The 22,291-nt window shown below is 47.0% G+C and overlaps 2 protein-coding genes across 6 annotated transcripts in view; one reads left to right on the top strand and one right to left on the bottom strand.

Annotated features, from left to right (window-relative positions):
- LOC109882275 (CXXC-type zinc finger protein 4) overlaps positions 1–9,347 on the bottom strand; it is a 32,401-nt gene extending 23,054 nt beyond the window's left edge. For 2 of the 3 annotated variants that reach the window (XR_004209492.1, XM_031821828.1), the window contains exons 1-2: positions 8,378–9,347; positions 5,452–6,448 (exon numbers count right to left, since the gene is read on the bottom strand). Coding sequence is in view for 2 of the 3 variants with exons in the window: in XM_031821828.1 (XP_031677688.1) it covers positions 5,452–6,315 (864 nt within the window). In the remaining variant the exon portion in view is untranslated. The remainder of the gene's footprint in view (positions 1–5,451; positions 6,449–8,377) is intronic. The other variant, XM_031821829.1, reaches the window with a different exon arrangement.
- Positions 9,348–9,381: 34 nt separating this feature from the next.
- On the top strand, positions 9,382–14,705 carry LOC116373089 (uncharacterized). Of its 3 annotated transcripts, none has more exons than XM_031821826.1 (3): positions 9,382–11,524; positions 11,898–12,021; positions 14,594–14,705. In XM_031821826.1, the coding sequence occupies exons 1-2, from the start codon at positions 10,330–10,332 to the stop codon at positions 11,978–11,980; spliced, it is 1,278 nt and encodes a 425-aa protein (XP_031677686.1). In that variant the 5' UTR covers positions 9,382–10,329; the 3' UTR covers positions 11,981–12,021; positions 14,594–14,705. The 3 variants fall into 3 exon arrangements, with proteins under 3 accessions (XP_031677686.1, XP_031677687.1, XP_031677685.1); XM_031821827.1 differs by having other exon boundaries at positions 11,898–12,025; positions 14,594–14,646; XM_031821825.1 differs by lacking the exon at positions 14,594–14,705 and having other exon boundaries at positions 11,898–12,094.
- Positions 14,706–22,291: the final 7,586 nt, after the last annotated feature.

Consider the following 22,291-nt stretch of genomic DNA (forward strand, 5'->3'; position numbering starts at 1 on the left):
AAGCTGCATCTCTCTCACACTTTTAAACTGTTTATGAACACAACCTCAGAATGGGGCTGGTAGAGAAATGGATACACATTAGTCCTGGAACATGAGTCCTTCCCTAAAATCAACTACAGTGTAACAGTGTGATAGCGCTCCACACACTAAGTGGTAAGACTGAAGTAAAAGAAGAGTAGAGATGAGAAATAACATGTGGGTTCAGTAAAACACTTCAGTTGGAAGGTGCCTTCGGAAGCAGGACATAAGCATTTGGGATATACTCAGAAGCTGTCTGAGTCACAGCCCTGGTGAGACCTGGCCTACCGTACCAGGGTTACAATGACATTGTGTTTAACTGTAGGACGCAGGGCTCCCTTGCGGAGGAGACTTTGGTCTCAATGGGACTCCCTGTTGAAATAAAGAGTGAGTATAGGTTCTCTCAGACACACGAACACCGACTGCACCTAGAACCCTGGAGCCACACCAGGCAGAGTTAGCTGCTGGGGAAATGTTAGGTTGGGTGAGATGCCTCCTCTACACCACACTAATCCATTATGGGGTCAGACAGAGAGAGACACAGAGAGAGAGAGAGAGAGAGAGAGACACAGAGAGAGAGAGAGATGGAAAGGATGGAGAGTGAGACAGAGATGAAAGGGATGGAGAGAGAGAGAGAGAGAGAGAGACATGGAAGGGGTGAGAGAGAATGAGAGATTGCATTGCTTGCTGGGTGTCTGTATAGCACTTTGACATCGGCTGATGTAAAAAGGGCTTCATAGATACATTTGATTGATTGATTGATTGATTGATTGATTGAGAGAGGGAGGGAGTAAGAGAGAGGGAAAGAGATATGGAGACACAAAGAGAGAATGAGGGAATGACAGATTGAGTGAGCGAGAGAAGCAGACAGACTGCTGCAGAACAGAACAGCGGTGACACGGGGCAATCCTCCAGGGTCCTGCATTAGTGCGCTAAATTAAAGGGGGTATTAGATTAAATTGGCTCTCCGATTTCAGGGGTGTGAGTAAAATTCTGATTTGCATTTATCCAGCGCTACTTAAGATATAATTAGTTCAGGGTGATTCCCATGTGGAAAACACTGACAACCAAATCTAACTGGCTTCTGCCGCTAGCTTATAGTCTCTTCCTCCCTTCCTAGGTGAGAGGTACAAGCTGCTAATGTTTACGTGTGTGTGTGTGTGTGTGGAGTGGGGGACTGTGACTGTGTGAGTGTGACTGTGTGAGTGAGACTGTGTGAGTGTGCCTGCGTGCGTGCGACTGCGTGTGTGCGACTGTGTGCGTGCGACTGTTTGCGGGCGTGCAACCCCGTGACTGTGTGCGTGTGACTGCGTGTGTGCGACAGCATGACTGTATGTGACTGCGTGCGTGCGACAGCATGACTGTGTGTGACTGTGTGTGACTGCGTGCGACAGCATGACTGTGTGTGACTGTGTGTGACTGCGTGCGACAGCATGACTGTGTGTGACTGTGTGTGACTGCGTGCGTGCGACAGCATGACTGTGTGTGTGTGTGTGACTGCGTGCGTGCGACAGCATGACTGTGTGCGACTGTGTGTGACTGCGTGCGTGCGACAGCATGACTGTGTGTGACTGTGTGTGACTGCGTGCGTGCGACAGCATGACTGTGTGCGACTGTGTGTGACTGCGTGCGTGCGACAGCATGACTGTGTGCGACTGCGTGCGTGCGACAGCATGACTGTGTGTGACTGTGTGTGACTGCGTGCGTGCGACAGCATGACTGTGTGCGACTGCGTGCGTGCGACAGCATGACTGTGTGTGACTGTGTGTGACTGCGTGCGTGCGACAGCATGACTGTGTGCGACTGCGTGCAACCCCGTGCACCTGTCCTGAAGTCTATACAAACTCGCTCCAGTGCTTATTTTCACCACGTTTGCGACTCGACATGGAACCATGCAGGATTGTTTACAGCACTGAGATGTGGTGAAAAAGGACTGAATCTGAACATATCAAAAATACATCCAACCCAAGTGGGTATGTAACTAACTTCACACCTTCTACAATGCCTTTGAACCCCAACACACACACACAGCCTCCTCGGCACAACCTGATTCTATAATTACAGGTACCGAGACAAAAATAATAATTACCGTTACCGGTAGAAGAGGAACCCCATAATCTGAATGACAGAACTCACAATTCAAGTACCTCTCTCTCTTTTAAAGGCAAGTTTGGATTTGTTTTTGTTTTTCACACCCTCCCTTCCTTCCATGGTAATTCCAACGGTCTTAGTTGGCAAATGGATGTTTTTCCCAAACCCAGCCAAACCATCCATCAGGCATGAAAGGGCGTCTTCCTGAACACCTCGTTTGAGAACACCTGTTAGGACCTGGGATGTGGAGTCAACATCAAATGAGCCTCTATTGGACACCTGCAACCGGCAGCATTTAACGACATCCTGTAGTCATTTTTTTCACTTTTCCTGTTGAAAAACGAAGTAAACACACATGCTAAAGGATACCAAAGAAAATTAATGCGCAAAAGAGTGTATTTTAGACTTCAAACTTCCAAGGACTAGGACATTCAAAGACTTGGTCTGATAGTGACTTTGATGTCATCAGACCCCCCTTGCTTGAGGAACAATAGAGAACAAAAAAGGAAAGCCCCCCCCCCAGGACCACCTACTGAGATCTGCCTTTTGTTAAGTGAACTGGGTGTTAAATGAGGTGAAAAGGAGACTGGAGTAGGACTTTAAAACCCACAACAAGCAGGTTTCAGAGGGAGGTGCAGAGGGAATATGTCTCTTGTGGTTAAAGGAGTTATATGGCGTAAAGCTGATGTTGATGTACTGGTAATCAAGCCAAGTATCAATAACACTAACCTGGTCCCAGGCTGTATAGCCAACGCCTAAGGTCTTTGTCAACAGATCAGGGACCAGTCTAGGAAAACACGGACCTACCTGTAACACGGGTAACAAGGATTGTGTGGTTTAATGGAGGCAGCAAAGTGATCAATATTTTACCACATGCACCATACAGTCAACACTGAAGGCAAGCCTGATGTAGTCATCGCACGCTAGAAATATGGGACCAAATCATTAACTTGACTAAAGTGAATGCACTATAAATTCTTCCAAACGTGACACCTTCAAATGGGGGATGAGATACATAAAGTGCTTTCATTTCTAAATGGTTAAACAGACGTGCATGAAAATACCCTCAAATAAAAAGTGAAATTTTGTACTATCCCCTCGTAAAATATTTGATCTCAAATTCAAAATACTAGAGTGTAGAGCCAAATGTTTAGCTTCTCTGTCCAAATAAATACACAGGGTAGTATACGCGTGTACCATACAGTCTAAACTGAATCCAAAATTTGAGGTAAACAAACTAAACCTCCATAGTGTCCTGTTAACACAGAAACCATTAACTCACAATCCTTCAGACGGACCTAGAAGACAGTTCAGGACAGTATCATTACTAATTCCATCATAACATTCAGTCTAAAGATGGAACCAGCCAACAATCTCACTTTCTTATACACAGTCTGTTGGAACCAAACAAAATCCTGAACAAATTGGCGGTATGATGAATAAATAATAAGATGTCCTGGGTCATTACTTCACTAGATCCACAACATGGGGCGGCAGGGTAGCCTAGTGGTTAGAGTGTTGGACTAGTAACCGAAAGGTTGCAAATCACCGAGCTGACAAGGTTTAAAATGTCATTCTGCCCCTGAACAGGCAGTTAACCCACTGTTCCTAGGCCGTCAGTGAAAATAAGAATTTGTTCTTAACTGACTTGCCTGGTTAAATAAAGGTAAACAACATGCATCCATCTGCATATTCACTCAGATCCTGTGCATTATTTAGGAGTTATGAATCAATGTTTCCATTGTTTTCTATAAGGTAGGCAAGAAACATCAAGGGAAGCAATAAGAAAACCGCCTAACAAGGAACAACATGCTTTCTTTAAGCCGTCTCCTCCCTTTCATCTACACGGATTGAAGTGGATTTAACAAGTGACATCAATAAGGGATCATAGCTTGTCACCTGGACTCACCAGGTCAGCCTACGTCATGGTAAGAGCAGGTGTTCCTAATGTTTCGTACACTCAGTGTATGTCTGTATCTCCAAAGGAACAATGAGCTTTCAACACATTCATAAACCACGACCAAGTTCTGAAAAAATGTACGGGGGGGGGGGGGGGGGTAGACGAGGACTATTACACGTTGAAGAGAGACGTACTGTACAGTAGACAGTAGACCAAGTGATAATATATTAGGACCCCTTTTTAAAAACTCGGCTCTACCTGCCACTTAACTATTGAACCAATCGCTGGCCCGTGCTGGCCTACCGCGCCATAGTGTGTTGTGGTGGTGTACCACAATAGAAACCTGTGTTGTGTCAGAGGAAGTCATTACCATGAACACAATCTTACAACTATCTGTATTCCACCACAGTCCTTTATAAACAAAATGTCAGGCGCCAAATAAATCAATTAAAATCAGCAATTAAAAAAAAACAGCCCTGCCCTCTGAATGTAGAGGGCACTGAAACTAAATGCTCTCGCTAGCTGTCAATTCTGTTTGTCCATTTTCTCTCTTTCCTTCCTTGGTCTAAAAACCAAAAACACACCCATACTAGTTTTTCCAGCACTATCCCATTACTGTAAGTGCATCACCCCAAAAACTTCCAGACGTCTTTGCATTACAATTGTTTTCTAGGGCCCATCATTACTGTATTCAAGTATGTGAAAAGTATCACCCCTAAAATATTGATCCACATTCGGTCATAATGGCCTCAAATACAATAGAAAATGATTTCACCTCAAAAACCCGCTATCCTCAATCAATTCCTATAGGATCAGGCGAACAGAATGTGTCTGGGGGGGATTTTATTTCATTACACCCCTCCCTCCGTATTAAACTAGGGGAGTGTTATGAGACGGACGCCATCAGCGGGCCCTGCCATCACTCTCACGGTGGTCGGCCCTGGTGCTTTGTGGGTAATCGATCTTCACCGTCCAGAGACGGTCTCCATAATTGGTTAAAATGACCGGGGTGCAGAGAGGGATGACTCTCTCACCCCCTCTCTCGCTCTCTCTGCTGAAAACCATTTCCCAGCTCTGGCTTGGAGCCGAGCCAAGCCCGGGGTTGTTCGGATGCGTTCCAGCCCCAGCCTGACTGGCAGCAATTACGGGGTGTCTGAGCCAAGCTCAGCTTGCGCTCCGCACAAACACCCCTAATTACTGCCAATTAGGCTAGGCGGGTAGGCAGATTGGAGAAGCCGGGGGGATGTTCAGGCATGGGTGGGCATGGAAACTATTTTCAAGGGCTTAGAAAACGTGACTGGATGAAAAGGTTAATACTTTGGAGTGCGGGGAGGGAGGGAGGACGGTGAAGGAGGGGAGAGAAGGATAATAACAAAAGAAAGGAAAAGGGGGAGGGAGTGAATGCCCCCCCCCCCCCCGGTTTCCTGGTTCTATTTTCTCACCTCCAGCGACGAGCCCGGTTTCTTTTTCAGCTCCTCACATTTCCTGAACTTGCAGATCTGGTGGCCCGTCTTACGGTTCCGACAACTGCTGCACACGCCGCAGTTGATTAGCCGCCGGCAGGGCGCGCACACCCCGCACCGCTTCCTTTTCTTCTTCGCCGGGTTCCCGCCGGACGCAGAGGAATTATTCTGTGGGCAGTCTGCCAGATTGGCAATTTGAAACGCACTGTCTGTAACGGCTGCCGAGGCTGCGGGGGAGTGAAGGGCTGTCATGACGATGACCCCGGGAGGTAATGAGATGCCCCCTAAAGCCGGAATGGCGGAAAAAGTTCCGACACGTTCCTGGAGATTCATTATCTCTGCTTCGCCGGCGCCGCATTTCAGCTTGTTCATGCATTCTCCCGCTAAAGGTCTGCAGTGTTCGGGGGATAAGGTAGAGAGGAAATTATTATTTGCCATTTGCTGTAGCGTTTCTGGCGGCACGCCATGCTTCCCCGGCCTCTGGGAGTCATTCCTGTGCATGCTGGTCCTATTAGGGTTTATTGTGGCCGATTTCCTCCCCCAGAGCATGGCGTTATCGCAGTTCCACGGGGACATGCCTATCCGGGCACTGGGGAAAATGGGGGTCGTGATGCGGGCGATCTTGGCCGTCTGGCCGAACGCGCCGTTGGTTTTGTAAAAGTTTGCGAAAGAGCGGTACCGTTCCATCTCAGCGTTATAATCCAAAAGTTGGCTTAATCCACCATCCTGGAGGTTCTGCAAGTTCTGCAGGTTCTGCAGGTTCTGAAGGTTATCCTTTTGTAAGAGAGACACGTCTGCGTTCTGTCCGTTCTCAATGCAGAGAGCATTGTTTATATTAGACATGGCTGGGGGACGGTTGAGCAGGGTTCACTGGGGAAAGAGTCCGGGGTCGCCGTCAACGGTGGCCTTCGTCAAACTAGAAGCTGCTGGTTACCACCAACAATATGTTACCATCCTGCTTCTGTCTCCTCCAGCACTAGAACACAAAGAACAAACAATTACAGACACAACAGGAAAACAACATCCTCAGCCTAATCCATTTCCATTTTCTCTCCAAGTTTTTCCATGAGATAAAAAGCTGATAAAAGACGTTTGACGAATCAGCTGGCATGTCATTCATTTTCTTCTTTCGGACTATTTTAGAATGAAACGCATCTCAAACTATTGCGAGCAGATCCTTATCTGGTGACAATAATATAATAGCTGTGACACACCAACATGTCATAACGGGATACAGGAATTAGCATGCTCGAGAAGACAGCACTAGCTTCGTGTCAGAGAGAATATCAAGAGATTTTTTTTATATGGTTGTCAAAGGATTCCTGGATATATTGAAATAAGTCTTGTCAATGATGTATTTGATGGTATATTCTGGCAGAGGATAAACAAATACATATGGATGGGATATAAACGACACCAGTCACTTTAACAATATAAGCACAATATCCAACCAAAAAGCATCATCCATGCACACTGAAACTAACTACTCTGGAACGTCAACACAAAATCCCTGACATTATCCTGATGCTCTACAGTCTCCAAAACAATGTGCACATTGAACACCTCACGAGGGACAACATTTTATATTATCTTCACCACCACTGATGCTCTTCTAACGCCATAAGGTCTCTCCCATGTAAACCCACTCCCGTTCGGCCTCTTAATAGCACCTGCTATTCATTCATGGATCCCGGGTTCTATTACACTGACAGCGGAGAGAGACCACCACTGGTGCATTTCAATCCAACCCGTGAAGCCACAGACAGACCTCCACAGACAACTGTAGTGTCAAGTGCCTTAGGGGGGAAGAGTCCATTTCCTCTCTTCCCTCTCCCCCTCTCTCCCCCCCAGTCTGTCTGGAATTGGTTTCCACTGATAAAAGCCCCATTAGACACTTCTCTCCCCCCCTCCCTCCATTAACTTTTGCAGGCTCTTTCATTCTTTGTTTAATTGCCAAAGCCAATCCATTGCGGGTAAACACTGAAGCATTTTGAGTCTCTTCCATGGTACAACCCAACAGCTAGCTCCCAAAATGAATGATAAATATCCACACAGGAACAGTGGAACCACTGAGAGAGAACATATATACAACTGCCCAGCAAGCAGTATTTGTGCTTACATCTCCTCTACCACAAAATGAAATTCCTGAATGATGAAATCCAGGCCAAATAATGGATTACCCGTTTTTGTTTTATTAATATTCAACTTGAGGACAAAGCTAAAATAGATCATTTTTCTAAAATCACAATATTAAACAAATGTAATTAGTAACGGTTTGAACACAATGACAGACAACCTGATAATATGAAGCAAATATCCATACAAATGCATAATATAGATATAGATAGATAGATAAGACAGATAGTGCCATCCCAAAAGCACCCCACCGCCACCAGTAAACAAAACCGTCCATGCCTCAATGATCGGCCCTGCTCGCAGTCATTATTACTTAATCAATTCACCCCAGGAGCAAAATAGGCAGCCCAAAGGCAATCAAGTCACGACTATCGATTCTCAGCCTGTAAACAAACTTTGGAAAGACAGAAATGTTCGATACTTAGAGAAAGAGAGGGAGGGCGAGAGAGGGAGACAGAGACAGGACCACAGTAGTGTACGTCCGATGACGACTGACGAGCCCTTGTGTGACTGCTGTGGCTTCCATTAATTATCGCTAGTCTGGTCTGTCGGAGACACTCGGAGACCAAAGGTCATGCAGAAACAATCCATAGAAGGCTCTGGACAGTACAAATAAACCGTTACAATCAATCCGACAGCGACTGGATCACTTTACCGCCAGCTTTAGCCGACGTAAATCGGAGGGGGGGGGGGGCAGCAGTATCAGAAAAGCATGCAAAATATCATATGACGCTGCCTGTACTGGGTAAAATGGAAGAGCATCACCTACCTACCAGGTTCCTGGCGAGAAGAGATTCCAGACGCCTAGCAGTCGGCTGCCAACACAGAGCGGCACATTACCGCAAGGCGCGATGGAGATATAAAATAACGCGAGGATGTGGGAAGAGCACAGCCACACTGAAAAAGAGCGCTCAAAACAAAAGGAGCATGTTTACAGACTTATTTTCCTGGCTTGAGAAAAAAAGTACAAAAAAATAGCAAACTTAAAGCGATAGCTTATCGAGCTTTTTAGAAGAAAAAAAACGGTTTATTATTATAAAACCACGGCGCTGTAGGGGGGAAATAACGGTGCGTTGTAGGTGTTTCCTCTGCTTGGTCCGAGGTGTATTGTGTGTGGCTGCCTAGTGTTAGCTCCGTGCTGTCTCCTGTCGCTGTGTGTGGCTGATTGGTGCTGAGGTGAGGAAGCTAGGATGTGGACACCTACTGATCATTGGTTAGAAATTACTATAGAAACACTAGGAGCACTCGGGAGGGGGCTGGCTTAGGGCCAATGACTGTGGCTTAGGGCGCTCTGCCGGGAAATAACTCCGGGAAGCTGCGTCTTAACCTTTTGTCGTTCCCTTTCTCTCCTCTTCCATTTCATTCGGACACGCGAAGCGTTTAGAGGGTTGTCATTTACAGTATGCGTCTTTTAATAGGGATTTGCGCTTCGCGTGAGGGAAATCTTGTCAAATTAATTGGAATTGAGCGGTCCAGTGATGAAGATAAAATGCCTCCTATCAGGGTGTTTTTTTTCTCTCTCCCCTCTCGGTTAGAACGACTGCCATAATTACGAAGATCGCTTCTCGGCCTTTTGGCTAAGATCACGTGTAGTGACCTCAACAGTGCTGCACTTGATCAGAGAAGCGATCGCAGGCCGGAGGGCGCCGGAGTTGTGCTAATTATTTTTGTTTAAAATCATTATTGTTGTATTGTTTCACTGTCGTTTTTGTCCTGGGTTAGGTGGTGGTTCTGGTGGTGGACTACAGGTGCATCAGCACCTGTAGGGTGAGTTTAAAGGCCCTCTGGTCCTTTTTATTTCTTATTTTATTTACATTTCAGTTTTCCCCTCGTTTGTCCTGTTTTGTACCTCTCCTCCCCTTTGTATCCTACCCTCCCCCCCCTTCAATTACTCCTACTGTTTTTGAGTGTTGCATTGCCGGCTAGCCCTTGAGGCGCGGCAGGCATTGCATTGTCGCGTGTTTGTCTGACTGTATTTTCCTTGTCCCTATCCACCTTGTATTTGTTAGTTCACCCCCTAAAAACTGCCTTTTGTTTCTGTTTCTTGTTGTGTGTCGCCAACTGGGGGACCTTTGCTGGCCGGCTTGCTGGCTGGTTGGCTTTGCCTGGTCTGCTGGCGGGGCTCGCTAGCTGGCTAGCTTGGCCTGGTCTGCTGGTGGGGCTCGCTGGCTGGTGGGCCTGGTCTGCTGGTGAGGCTTGCTAGCTGGTTTGGCCTGGTCTGCTGGCGAGGCTTGCTAGCTGGTTGGCTTGGCCTGGTCTGCTGGTGAGGCTCGCTAGCTGGTTGGCTTGGCCTGGTCTGCTGGTGAGGCTGGCTAGCTCTCTCGGCCCTCAAGCTTGGCAAGGTTTTGTGTTGGTCAGTGCCCCTTTTTGTTTTCTCCTTATTTTCCCCTCACCTAAATTTGTTTGTTAGTTCGCCCCTCCCCCGCTCCTTGTTTGGTTTTTGTCTATTTTTGTCCTTCCCCTTCGTGTCTTTAATTATTAAAAAAAAAAAATAATAATATTCAAAAAATATCCTTGTGTCCCTTCCCATTGTTGATAAGATTAGTTTGGTGCTGTGCTAGATAGTTTGTTGTGTGTCCCGTGCTACTGGTAGGACCTGTTCAGCACAGCCTGGCTGAGCCTGCTAGTTCCTCGGCTGTTTTACACCCCCCTCTTTCTTCTCCCTCCCCCCCTCTTCCCCCTTTCACCGGTGTTGGGCTGTAAAGGGAGTGGGCCTCCATCATGTCAGCAGCACAGGCTGGCATGAGGAGGCACCATGCAGTGCGCCTCCTTCTAAAGGAGAAGGGAGGAAAAATAATGGAGTTATCCCGATTGGATTTCTCCAGAAAATTCCTCCAGAAAGAGCTCGGCTTTCATCCCGCGCAGGTAAACTGCATCTTAGCCCTCCCCTATAGGAAGGGCTTCGATGTCAGTTTTGCCAACGCCAGCTTCCTGAGGGAGTTCTGGGGGAAACTCCAGAACGCCCTGAACACCCAGGGGTCCCTCACAGCAATGTTTGAGGTGACCAAGCTGACGGATAATAGCATTAAAACCGTTATTATCCGCATGTACAATGAAACCGTACAGCCGGAGGACGTTGCAGTATGGCTGGACAGGTACTGCAACGTGAAGGGCCCCCTGATCCAGGTAAAAGACCTCGATGGGATCTGGACAGGGGCCTGGAGGGTCACTGTCCAGCAAAGGGAGGACCCTGGGGGCTATGGTGGGTTGAAAGCCATCCCATCCACCATAGTCCTCGGAGAGAACAGGGGCCATGTTCACTACCAGGACCAGCCCAAGCTGTGCCGTAAGTGTGGTGAACATGGCCACCTTGCAGACGCCTGTCAGAAGGTCGTCTGCATGAAGTGCCGGGAGGTGGGCCACCGCTACGAGGAGTGCACGAACGGAAGGTCGTGCAACCTCTGTGGCGAACGGTCCCACCTCATCCGCGACTGCCCCTCCTCCTGGGCCAACAGGGCCAAGGCGGGAAGGAGGGAGTGGGCGGCCGCGGACCGGACTTCCGAGCGCCAGAGGGCTGGAACGGCAGTTGCCGAGGTGGTAGTGGAGGAGCCGGTGGTGGTGGAGGAGGCAGTAGTGGTGGTGGAGGAGATAGTTGTGGAGCCGGTGGTGGTGGTGGCTGTAGTGGAGGGCGCGGAAGGTGTAGTGGTGGAAGAAGTGGGAGGAGAGGACAAAACCCTCCCCACCCCAATCCCCCTGCCCCAGACTAATGTGACCCCTGAAGGAGAAAGGGCCGAGAAAGACGGCTCCGGTGAGATGTTCAGCAAAAGCTCCCCAAGTGGGTCAGATATTATAGGGTCAGTGTCGGAAAGCACCATGGAGACTGTGTCAGAAGGTACGGGAGAGGAGGGGGAGATTCTGAAGGAACACCTCCCCCTACGTAAAAGAAACGCTGAGGAGCTCTCTGACCCCGAACAGGGTGAGGAGAAAAAAGGAAAGGTGGAGTGGGAGAGCTCCCAGGGGGAGGAAGAACCCAGAACCTTCCCCTCCAACTCCCCCAATCAAGTCTCCTTTTTAAGCCCTATTTTAACCTCCTCTCCCCTCCAAACTCCCTTACCCCGGAGGGAGAGAGAGAAAGTCCCTGAAAACTAACCCCCTTTTAACTGCTCAATGCCTCTTCTTTTAGCACTGTTTTTACTCACCCCTTTTATGGCTTTTAAAATCACCACTATAAATGTGAGGAGCGTAAGAACGGTAACAAGAGCACAGTCGGTTTTATCCTTTTTAGAAAGGTTTAACTCGGATGTGTTTTTACTACAGGAGTGTGGTCTACCCTTTTTATCCTCTTACAGGAAATGGGAGGATAAGTGGCAGCACGGGCCCTCCATTTGGAGTGGTTCCAATTTTAACAAGAACGACGGTGTTGCCATTTTAATCAAGACCCCACAGGTGGTGGTGAAGGGGAGCACGGTGGTGGTAGGTGGGCGTGCTCTTTTAGCCAATTGTACTTTTATGGGGAGGGATTTTAACGTGCTAAATGTGTATGGTTTTAATGACAAACACGACCGGTGCACACTTTTAGAAGACCTGCAGTCCCACATGCTAGGGAGGGATCCTCTAGTGGTGGGTGGGGATTTTAACTGTGTTTTAAGTAGAGCAGACAGGAGAGGGGCAGGAGGGGATTTTAAGGTAGACAGGTCAAGTGTTTTATTGCAAGGGCTGTGCAGGGATTTTAAACTGACTGACTGTTTTAAAACCCTGCATCCAAGAGAGGAGGGCTTCACCTGGACCAGTGGTGACGGCACCAGAGCCTCTCGCATCGATTATCTGTTTACCCGGGACTGTCCCCCAACTGATGCTAGAATAACCCCTGCTTTCTTCTCAGATCACGTAATGCTGACGTGCACCCTTTCACTATCTTCGGGTGTGACTGTGGGAAGAGGGCCTTGGAAATTGAACTGTTCCCTTTTAGAAGATGATAAAGTAGTTAGCCAGTACAGGGAGCAGTTCAGCCAGTGGCAGACGCTACAGGACTTCTTTGACACGCGAGCACAGTGGTGGGAAATGGTGAAGGGAAGGACGAGGACCTTCTTTAGAGAGATAGGAAAGAAAAAAAGTAAAGAAAAAGATAGATGCATGGTGGGACTGCAAAAGCGACTGGAAAGGTATTTTAACCTATGCCAACAGGGCCTTGATTTTAACCAAGAAATTAAAGAAGTAAAAAAGGAAATGGCATTTTTAGCTGAACAGAGAAGCAAGGGGGTTATTTTAAGAAGTAAGGAAAGGGAATTAGAAGAGGGGGAGAAGTGCACTAGGTACTTTTTTAAGAAAATAGTTAGTAAGGGTAGGTTAATGACTCGCTTAAAAAAATAAAGATGGGGTTTTAAAAACAGATACAGAAGGAATAAAGGAAGTAGTTGAGGATTTTTATGGGGAACTGTTTGGGGTAAAAGATGTGTGCGAAGAAACAATGGGGGACCTTTTAACATACATCGACAAGACCCTACCCAAGACAGACGACCTGACAAAAGACCTGACGAGGACCGAAATCGAACAAGGACTGAAACATTTTAAGAGGGGTAAATCACCGGGGGAGGACGGCCTCCCTTTGGAGTTTTATTTGACCTTTTGGGATGTTTTAGCCGACGAACTTCTGACTGTTTTTACCGACTTTGAACATCTTGACAGATTACCTGACAGTTTTAGAGTGGGGATCGTGACTCTTTTATATAAGAAAAACGACAGGACTGACTTGAAGAACTGGAGACCGATAACCCTTTTAAACTTTGATTGTAAACTTTTTACCAAGGTTTTAACACTCAGAATGTCTTCTGTTTTAGGGGAGGTGATCCACCCGGACCAAACCTGTGCCGTGCCCGGAAGGAAGATCACGGACAGCCTGATACTGATCCGAGATGCCATCTGTTATGCGAGAGACAGAAACATGCGGCTTGTAGTCCTAAATTTAGATTTTGAAAAAGCCTTTGATCGGGTCTCGCACCAGTACCTCTTTAAGGTACTGCAAAAAATGGGTTTCCCGGACAGGTTCTTAGCTTGGGTGGGACTGCTGTATGGGGACATCACCAGCAAAATCCTTGTAAATGGGCATCTGTCAAAAGCAGTGGGAGTACACTGCGGCGTCCGTCAGGGCTGTCCGTTATCTCCTCTTCTGTTCATAGCCTGTATTGAACCACTGGCACAGGTCTTGAGAAGGGACCAAGGGATCAGTGGGGTGGGTATCCCGGGGAGTGGGGGGATGACCGCCAAGTGCGTCTTTTATATGGACGACGTCAACATTTTATGTACCGACCTTTTATCTGTCGACAGGACTCTGGACAGGACTGACTGGTACGGTCGAGCCTCTGGGGCGAGACTGAACAGAGACAAGACAGAGGCCCAATTCTTCGGACCGTGGGCAGACCCAGACTTGACCAGACTACCTCTGACAGTTAAACTAACGGACATAAGGGTACTGGGGGTAAAGTTTGACCGGGGGGGAGGAGGGAGTGGTAACTGGAGTGGAATCCTGGGGACCGTAAGACAGAGACTGGGTTTTTGGGGACTACGACAGCTGACTCTTGAGGGCAAGGTTTTAATCATTAAAGCTGTGATTTTACCTGTGCTTTTATTAATCAGTTCTGTTTTTATCCCCCCTCGAAGGAGTATTTTAGACCTGGAGCGAATGCTTTTCTACTTCCTGTGGGGAGGCAAGTGGGAGAGGCTGAGGAGGGAGGTGGTCAAGAGGCCCAGGTCCAAGGGGGGGAAAGGCTTGCCTGACCTCTACTTGTTCCTGGGCAGCCGCTACACAGCGTTACATCTGACTCTTGCCACCTCCCCGGTCAACAACAAGACTCAGGCCCTCGCACGGTTCTGGCTGGGATCATACCTCAGGACTCTGAGGCTGATCCCAGTCGACCTGCGAGCCCCAGTCTCTTTCCTGCTACCCCCGCCCTACGTCCAGCTCCAGAAGTTTTTAAGACATTTTAAACTGGAAAAAGAAACAGTCACGGTCTTAACAAAACACCGCTCTCTTCTCTCTCTTGTGCAGGAGCGGGAACCAGTATGTCCAGTGCGCGGGCTCGCTATAGGTGAGCCCACAACAGTTTGGCGCAACGTGGCCCATCCTGCTCTACTGAATCGGCATCGGGACCTGTCCTGGATGGTCGCCCACGAGATCCTCCCGGTCAGGGCCGTTATGCACTCACGGGGCATGGCGAGGACATCCGCGTGCCCCCGAACAGGCTGCGGCCAAGAAGAATCGGTGAGGCACATGCTCTGGGAGTGCAGAGCCGCCAGGGACCTGTGGAAGGAAGCAGGCCCCCTGATTACCTCGTGTCTGCCAGCAGGGGAGGACCTAACACCTCAGCTCGTGCTATATGGGGTGGGCCGAAGGCCCATTTCATCGAAGACCTTCACCAAGCTCTGGCCCACCCTCACGTGCCTGAAGGAAGCACTGTGGTCCTCCCGCAACCTGCTGGTAGCGAAAAACGTAGAGACCACCCCCCAGGCAGTGGCCATGGTAGCCACGGAAGCCCTGGGGTGGTACGAAAGGAAGGGGGCCTCGACCCCAGGTGAAGGGTCCCCCACAACACCCTAGGTCCCGGCGGCCACGGCCTGACAGCGCTGCGGCGCCTAGGGCGATGCGCCTAGGGGAGGGATCTCCTCTGGGCCCCAAAGGATGGGACGATGGTCTATTCAGAGGAGCAGGATGAGGTGAGCTTGATAAAGACTCACCCCGCTCCTGTACAAAGGACTGAAGACAGCTTTTTAACAAAGTGGCTTTTTAACATGTTTTTCATGTCTTAAAAATGTTTTACCTTTTTAGATCATTAGTACACATTTTAAATGGCTTCTACAGATTTGATATTTTTACAAGGAAAGTACTTTTACTCATGGTTGTTTTAACTAATTGATTTTAACAACATGTACTTTTTAACAAATTCAAATGTAACTCTCAAATGCTGTGTTTTATGCCTTGTTGCCGTTTTTATGTGTGTAAATGATGTAAAAAATGTATGAGCTGTTTTTAAAGGAATTGTGCCAATAAAACTTTTCCAAAAGAAAAAAATTACGAAGACCTGCGCGTGCCACCACGGGGATTCATCACGATTAGGCTATAAATCCTCCCCGATAGCCACAAATGCATGGCTCCCGCGTAGAAACACATGGATGCACTGCACATTTATTCTATGTGCCCATGTGAGATGCACTCCATTCACAATATTATGGAATATAATTTCTCGCTAATGCACGTGAAATATGGTAATGTAAGGAATAATGAAATTATGGCGCCAATCAATTACCGAGCCAATCATTCAACCAACACAAATTAGGCCTATAGATGTGCAGTTGGTGGTGTAGGCTAGCTTGAAATGATTAAACATCCCTCAAACTCAAGATAATTAATTTCATGAATAGACTATGCATGAAAAGTGCCAAGACAATGCGATTTCAATAGATCTGGGCTATTTGCCCAAATAGAAGTTGATCCCAATTTGACCGAAATCTACCTTTAGTTATAATTAGTGACAAAGCTGTCAGATCACTTGTCAACTTTAAAATGTCTTGAAAATAAACTTAAATAAGTAGCCTATTTTAAAACGGTAAACTTTAAAGTAAAAATTGCTTGCGGCTAAAACAATGGCTCTCCCAAACAGACAGCAACACACACCCCTGATTACAAATGTCAGGCACCTGTGCGGCAATTAGCCACTCCCACAAATCAGCCAAGACAATGAGCGGAGCAATTAATAGAACGTCTGGAGTTATCTGCCACATTCAAAACAACTGGGAACTCGAAAAATACGAGGTCAAATAATGACGTCAGTGATCTTCAGGTCGGAAAGTCGGAGCTCTAAAAAGAGGCTCGAGTTCCGGTGCTGGAATTCCGAGTTGGATGACCATTCAAATCGATTTTCCCCAGTCAGAGCAATTTTTTTTCCGGAGTTCCCAGAGATTGTGGCAATAGTTAAGCACTGATTATGGAGAATGATTGAATGGGTAAATTACATAATTGTATACACATATGCTTCATAAATCTATAGTTTAAAAAGTAAAACAAGTTTAAATACAAAAAAAAAAATATTCCATTGTGAAGGACTACCCTTCACAGTTATACACTATATATACAAACGTTTGTGGACACCCCTTCAAATTAGTGGATTCAGCTATTTCAGCCACACCAGTTCTTCACATTTCGGACCGCGGACCGCCAAGTGCTGAAGTGCATAGCTCATAAATATCGTCTGTCCTCGGTTGCAACAATCAACACCGAGTTACAAACCGCCTCTGGAAGCAACATCAGCACAATAACTGTTCATCGGGAGCTCCATGAGGTGGGTTTCCATGGCTGAGCAGCCACACGCAAGCCTAAGATCACCATGCGCCATGCCAAGCGTCGGCTGGAGTGGTGTAAAGCTCGCCGCCATTGGATCTGGGTTTGGCGGATGCCAGTTGAACGCTACCTGCCCTAATGCATAGTGCCAACTGTAAAGTTTGGTGGATGAGGAATAATGGCCTCGGCAGTTTTTCATGGTTCGGCTAAGGCCCCTTATATCCAGTGAAGGAAAATCTTAACGCCAAAGCATACAATGGCATTCTAGACGATTATGTGCTTCCAACTTTGTGGCAAGAGTTAGGGGAAGGCCCTTTCCTGTTTCAGCATGACAATGCCCCCTTGCACAAAGCGAGGTCCATACAGAAATGGTTCATCGAGATTGGTGTGGAAGAACTTGACTAGCCTGCAGAGCCCCGACCTCAAATACCATCAAACACCTTTGGGATGAATTGGAATGCTGACTGCGAGCCAAGCCTAATTGCCCAACATCAGTGCCTGACCTCGCTAATGATCTTGTGGCTGAATGGAAGCAAGTTGCCGCAGCAATGTTCCAACATCTAGAAAGCCTACCCAGAAGAGTGGAGGCTGTTATAGCAAAGGGGGAACCAACTCCATATAAATGCCCATGATCTTGGAATGAGATGTTCAATGAGCAGGTGTCCATATTGGGGCTCCCGAGTGGCGCAGCGGTCTAAGGCACTGCATCTCAGTGCTTGAGGTGTCACTACAGACACCCTGGTTCGATTCCAGGCTGTATCACTACCGGCTATGATTGGGAGTCCCATAGGGCAGCGCACAATTGTCCCAGCGTCATCCGGGTTTGTCCGGTGTAGGCCGTCCTTGTAAATCTGAATTTGTTCTTAACTGACTTGCCTAGTTAAATAAAGGTTAAAACAAATTAAAAATATACTTTTGGTCAAGTAGTGCACCTAAAAACGGTCAAATACATTGGCCCATATTAATGAAATGTCTCCGAGGAGGAGTGCTGATCTAAGATCAGTTTTCCCTTTTAGATCATAATGAATAAGAGTGTATGCACAGGGTGGATCTGATCCTAGATCCGCACTCCTGAATAAGTTGTCTGCCTGAGTCAGTGGGATGCCAGTGTGGCCTATTCTATAAAAGGAGACGGGTACTAATGGTTTGCCATAATTTTAATTTATAGTGTTGGCACTCGCCAGTGTAAGGAACATTGGCATTTCATTCAACACGGCCTACCTCTGTAGTTATATGTAGAAAGTTGATTATATTTGTGTAGTAGGCTAATGCTGTAATTACACTATACCGACAACAGTGTATTGATGGCAGTGTAGCCGTTGCCTTTAGCCTATACAGAAAACCATGCAACCTATTCCCAAAATAATCTTTAGATGATACATACATTAATATTGCCAAGTCATGCATCCTACTACGAGCTTACATTACACAGAGATCCCCCTCATGAACAATTACTAATAGAAACAACAGCAGTCCTTGTCGTTGGATACAGGGAACCATGTGGTGGTTAGCTATAACTCAACATTACTCGTATGCTCTTATTTCTGCCTCTAATTAGGGCTGGATTCAATCCATATTGCCGAAGTATCGTGGAAGATAAGAGGTCAAATTAAAAGGTCATTTCCGATTGAGCCGACATATGCAACGTTTACCGTGAGCGAATTGAGTCTCCGCGGCCGCGGAAACGTTGCCATTTAATTGTCAATCGCACTATAAAGCGGATCTTCAGTGCTACGGATTGAATAGAGCCCTTAGTCCTTTGGGAGTGTTTCTCGGTTAACCCTTCTATTACATGTAAACCATCAGTATCAGCCACTGCACATTTACACATCACATCTGTGTCTACGTAGCCTAACCATCACCGACTGAAAATCATTTCATCTTACCAGCATCCACACCCCCCTGGGGAAATCTGCCTAGGTGGTCCTAACCTCTGTCTCGCTAAGCCACAGAGGGCATTAGGAAGCAGGGTCTCGACTGGGGCGGCTGTGTCTCTAGGATAGTTGTGGGAGGAATGGGCTCCACGTGGCAGGCCTTTGTTCCTGGCCGTGTGCCCCAGAATCCCCCCACACCCTCCTCCTCCTCTGGATTTTAAGTGAACTCCAAGGAGTAATTAATAATGACGATGCCGGATTTAAGTGTAGCCAGCGTTTAGTCGATGGAAATGGGATCCAGGAGGAGTAAGGTCATGGTATGTGAGACACGGGCGGCTGGGCCAGGCGGCCTGGGCGTGTGGTGGTTGGACATGGGAGGATTGGCAATGCGGGCTGGGAGTGTGTGTGTGTGTGTGTGAGAGAGAGAGAAAGAGCATAATCTTTCTTGTTCTCCAAGTCCTCATATCTGTTGTCAGAGCCCCTTTAAATGAATTAAATTACTGAGTATATAAATGGCAATTCAACAAAATCATCAAAGTATGGGCATAAATTACACTCCAGGTTAAACAAGACATGTGAAATGATTCCTAATATTGGTTAATGAATTCTATAAAAATAGAATGGCACAGTCTTATCATTGGAGCTGTTTCTCAATGGAATGATGAAAAAAAGAGATGGAAAGTGGGAGGAGGAGCAACGTTATAGTGCTATTCATCCTGGAGGTGCATCTGATGAGCTCATCCAGTTTGCCTGTTATGGAGACTAGCATCCCCCTGAGCCCCCTAGAGCATGAGGAGAGAGAGGTAGAGCGAGAGAGAAAGGGGGGAGATAGAAAAGGGAAAAAGAAAGAAAGACGGGAGAGAGAGAAAGTATAGAATAAAAAGAGAGAGTGATAGAGAGAGGGAATGTGAGAGAGAATGTGAGAGAAAGAGAGAATGTGAGAGAGAAAGAGAGAATGGGAGAGAGAAAGAGAGAATGTGAGAGAGAGAGAGAATGTGTGAGAGAGAGAGTGATAGAGAGAGAGAAAGAGAGAATGTGAGAGAGAGAGAGAGTGATAGAGAGAGAGAGAGAGAATGTGTGAGAGAGAGAAAGAGAGAGAGAATGTGAGAGAGAAAGAGAGAATGTGAGAGAGAAAGAGAGAATGAGAGAGAGAGAGAGAATGTGTGAGAGAGAGAGAGAGAGAGAGAATGTGAGAGAGAAAGAGAATGTGAGAGAGAGAGAGAGAGAGAGAATGTGTGAGAGAGAGAGAGTGATAGAGAGAGAGAGAGAGAGAGAATGTGTGAGAGAGAGAGAATGATAGAGAGAGAGAGAGAATGTGTGAGAGAGAGAGAGTGATAGAGAGAGAGAGAGAGAGAGAGTGATTGAGAGAGAGAGAGAGAATGTGAGAGAGAGAGAGTGATAGAGAGAGAGAGAGAGAGAATGTGAGAGAGAGAGAGTGATTGAGAGAGAGAGAGAGAGTGATAGAGAGAGTGATAGAGAGAGAGAGAGAGAGAGAGAGAGTGATAGAGAGAGAGAGAGAGAGAGAGAGGGATAGAGAGAGAGAGAGAGTGATTGAGAGAGAGAGAGAGAGAGAGAGAGAGAGAGAGAGTGATAGAGAGAGAGAGAGAGAGAGAGAGAGAGAGAGAGAGAGAGCGAGAGAGAGAGAGTGATAGAGAGAGAGAGAGAGAGAGAGAGAGAGAGAGAGAGAGAGTGATAGAGAGAGAGAGAGTGAGAGAGAGAGAGAGAGAGTGATAGAGAGAGAGAGAGAGTGAGAGAGAGAATGTGAGAGAGAGAGAGTGATTGACTGCAGGCAGGGAAGGGAACAAACAGTGTGAGGAGATTACTGCACGGCAGTGGCGTCGACAGTGATGCGCCTCCTCAGCACGCCAGCGACCTTGGCTGGTGTTTATTTAGAAACCTGCCTCATTTCCCCCTCCCCTCTGAGGTAATATATGGTGCTGTCTCACCTCACGCACATTCTCCTTCCATCTGTGGCAACATGATGCAGATCACCTGTATTCACCCTGGCTATCTCTCTCTGATATACTGGGGCACACAAGCACGAGTGAGTGCACACACACACACACACACACACACAGACACCGCTCTACCATTTCCCAGCTTAATTGGAGTGTGTACAGCACCCTTAATTATCTAACATGCAGCTTTGCTGACAGTGACACCGTGACCTGACCAACTATGACTCCTGGCACGTAGGCTGTGTCTCAATCCATAAGCAGCATGTTAAGATACCTTGGAAATGGCACTTTAAAAGGGCTATGTTAACAGCCTCAAAAGACAACATCCTTGTGTATTGAGACACAGCTGTAGTCTGCATGGAAACGATGACTCCATCTAACCTCAAGGCAGCCAGTGGTTGGAAAGTACGTTGTTGGAGGGCTAGTGTGTAAACAAAGAACAAAACATGACCAGCCACACAGATGTAAACAATAGGACAATGCAACAACGAAGAGCTTCCTTAGACGCCAGAAGGTGATTAACCTGACCAAAGATAACAAACAGGAAGCTTATTGTGGTAGAAAGGGTTGGATGTGTTTGTATGAAGAAGGGTGAGAGAGTCCAGACCAATGCCAGGTTTGGAAACTACACGGCACATTACACAGCGGGCAGAATTTGGCATGAGACGTCATAATGAGGTTCAAAACTGGTTTGGGATTGTAAAGACGTGAACCATATTACAACCAGGTGAAGACTTCCTATTTCTTGATGATGTCATAAAGACAGCGTTGAAAGTCATATTTTAGTTGTTTTCTGGTCTTACAATCAGTGAAATATGAATCTAAAAACATCCTTTTACAACCAGTATACAACCTGACCATGATTTAACATTCACAAGAGATGTCATAATTATCACTAAACTAAACTAAAATGTCATCATTCTTGGAGTTGAGTTATCATTTTACCTAATCATTTCCTTCCAAGTGCCAGCTGTTGGCATTTGGCGTTGTATAGACATCCACCTCAAACCAAGACGCTCTCTCAAACAACAACGTCTGACTTCATTAAACAAGGATCAGTGCTATCTGGGTTCTTTGGGACCTCCTTACCCTTACCCTAAACATAACCCTTACCGTACCATTTTACATTTCAACTTCAATGGGGTAGGGACCTCCCAAGGATCCCGGCTAGCACGGACCATTAAATAAGTGACTGCCACGTGTAATGGCGTAATCATTAGTCAGAAACATTTTGCAATGGAAATGAGAGTTTCTATTTGACAAATTCATCTAGGTCCCTCCCCGTTTCGTTCCATTTGGTTCTGTTTGGTTCCTAGTGAACACACCACAGGAGAATGGGAGAGTGCTCTCGCTTTGCCTCCGTGCCAATATCAGCAAACACTGAGGCGTCGTGCTCATCTGAGGAAGCAGGTGAGAAAGCAGCCTTGGCAAATACAAAGACATTGGAGACGCGATGCTAAGCCAACCAGTCACACTCAGAATGTGGCTCAGGAGGACAAAGCTTCAAACGTGTATATTTTACACACCTTCTGCTCGCAGGAAGTCTTTACACACAGTGCTTTTGCTCTTAGAAGGTATTT

The sequence above is a fragment of the Oncorhynchus kisutch genome, unplaced genomic scaffold, assembly GCF_002021735.2.
Source record: "Oncorhynchus kisutch isolate 150728-3 unplaced genomic scaffold, Okis_V2 scaffold4018, whole genome shotgun sequence".
Taxonomy (NCBI): Eukaryota; Metazoa; Chordata; class Actinopteri; order Salmoniformes; family Salmonidae; genus Oncorhynchus; species Oncorhynchus kisutch.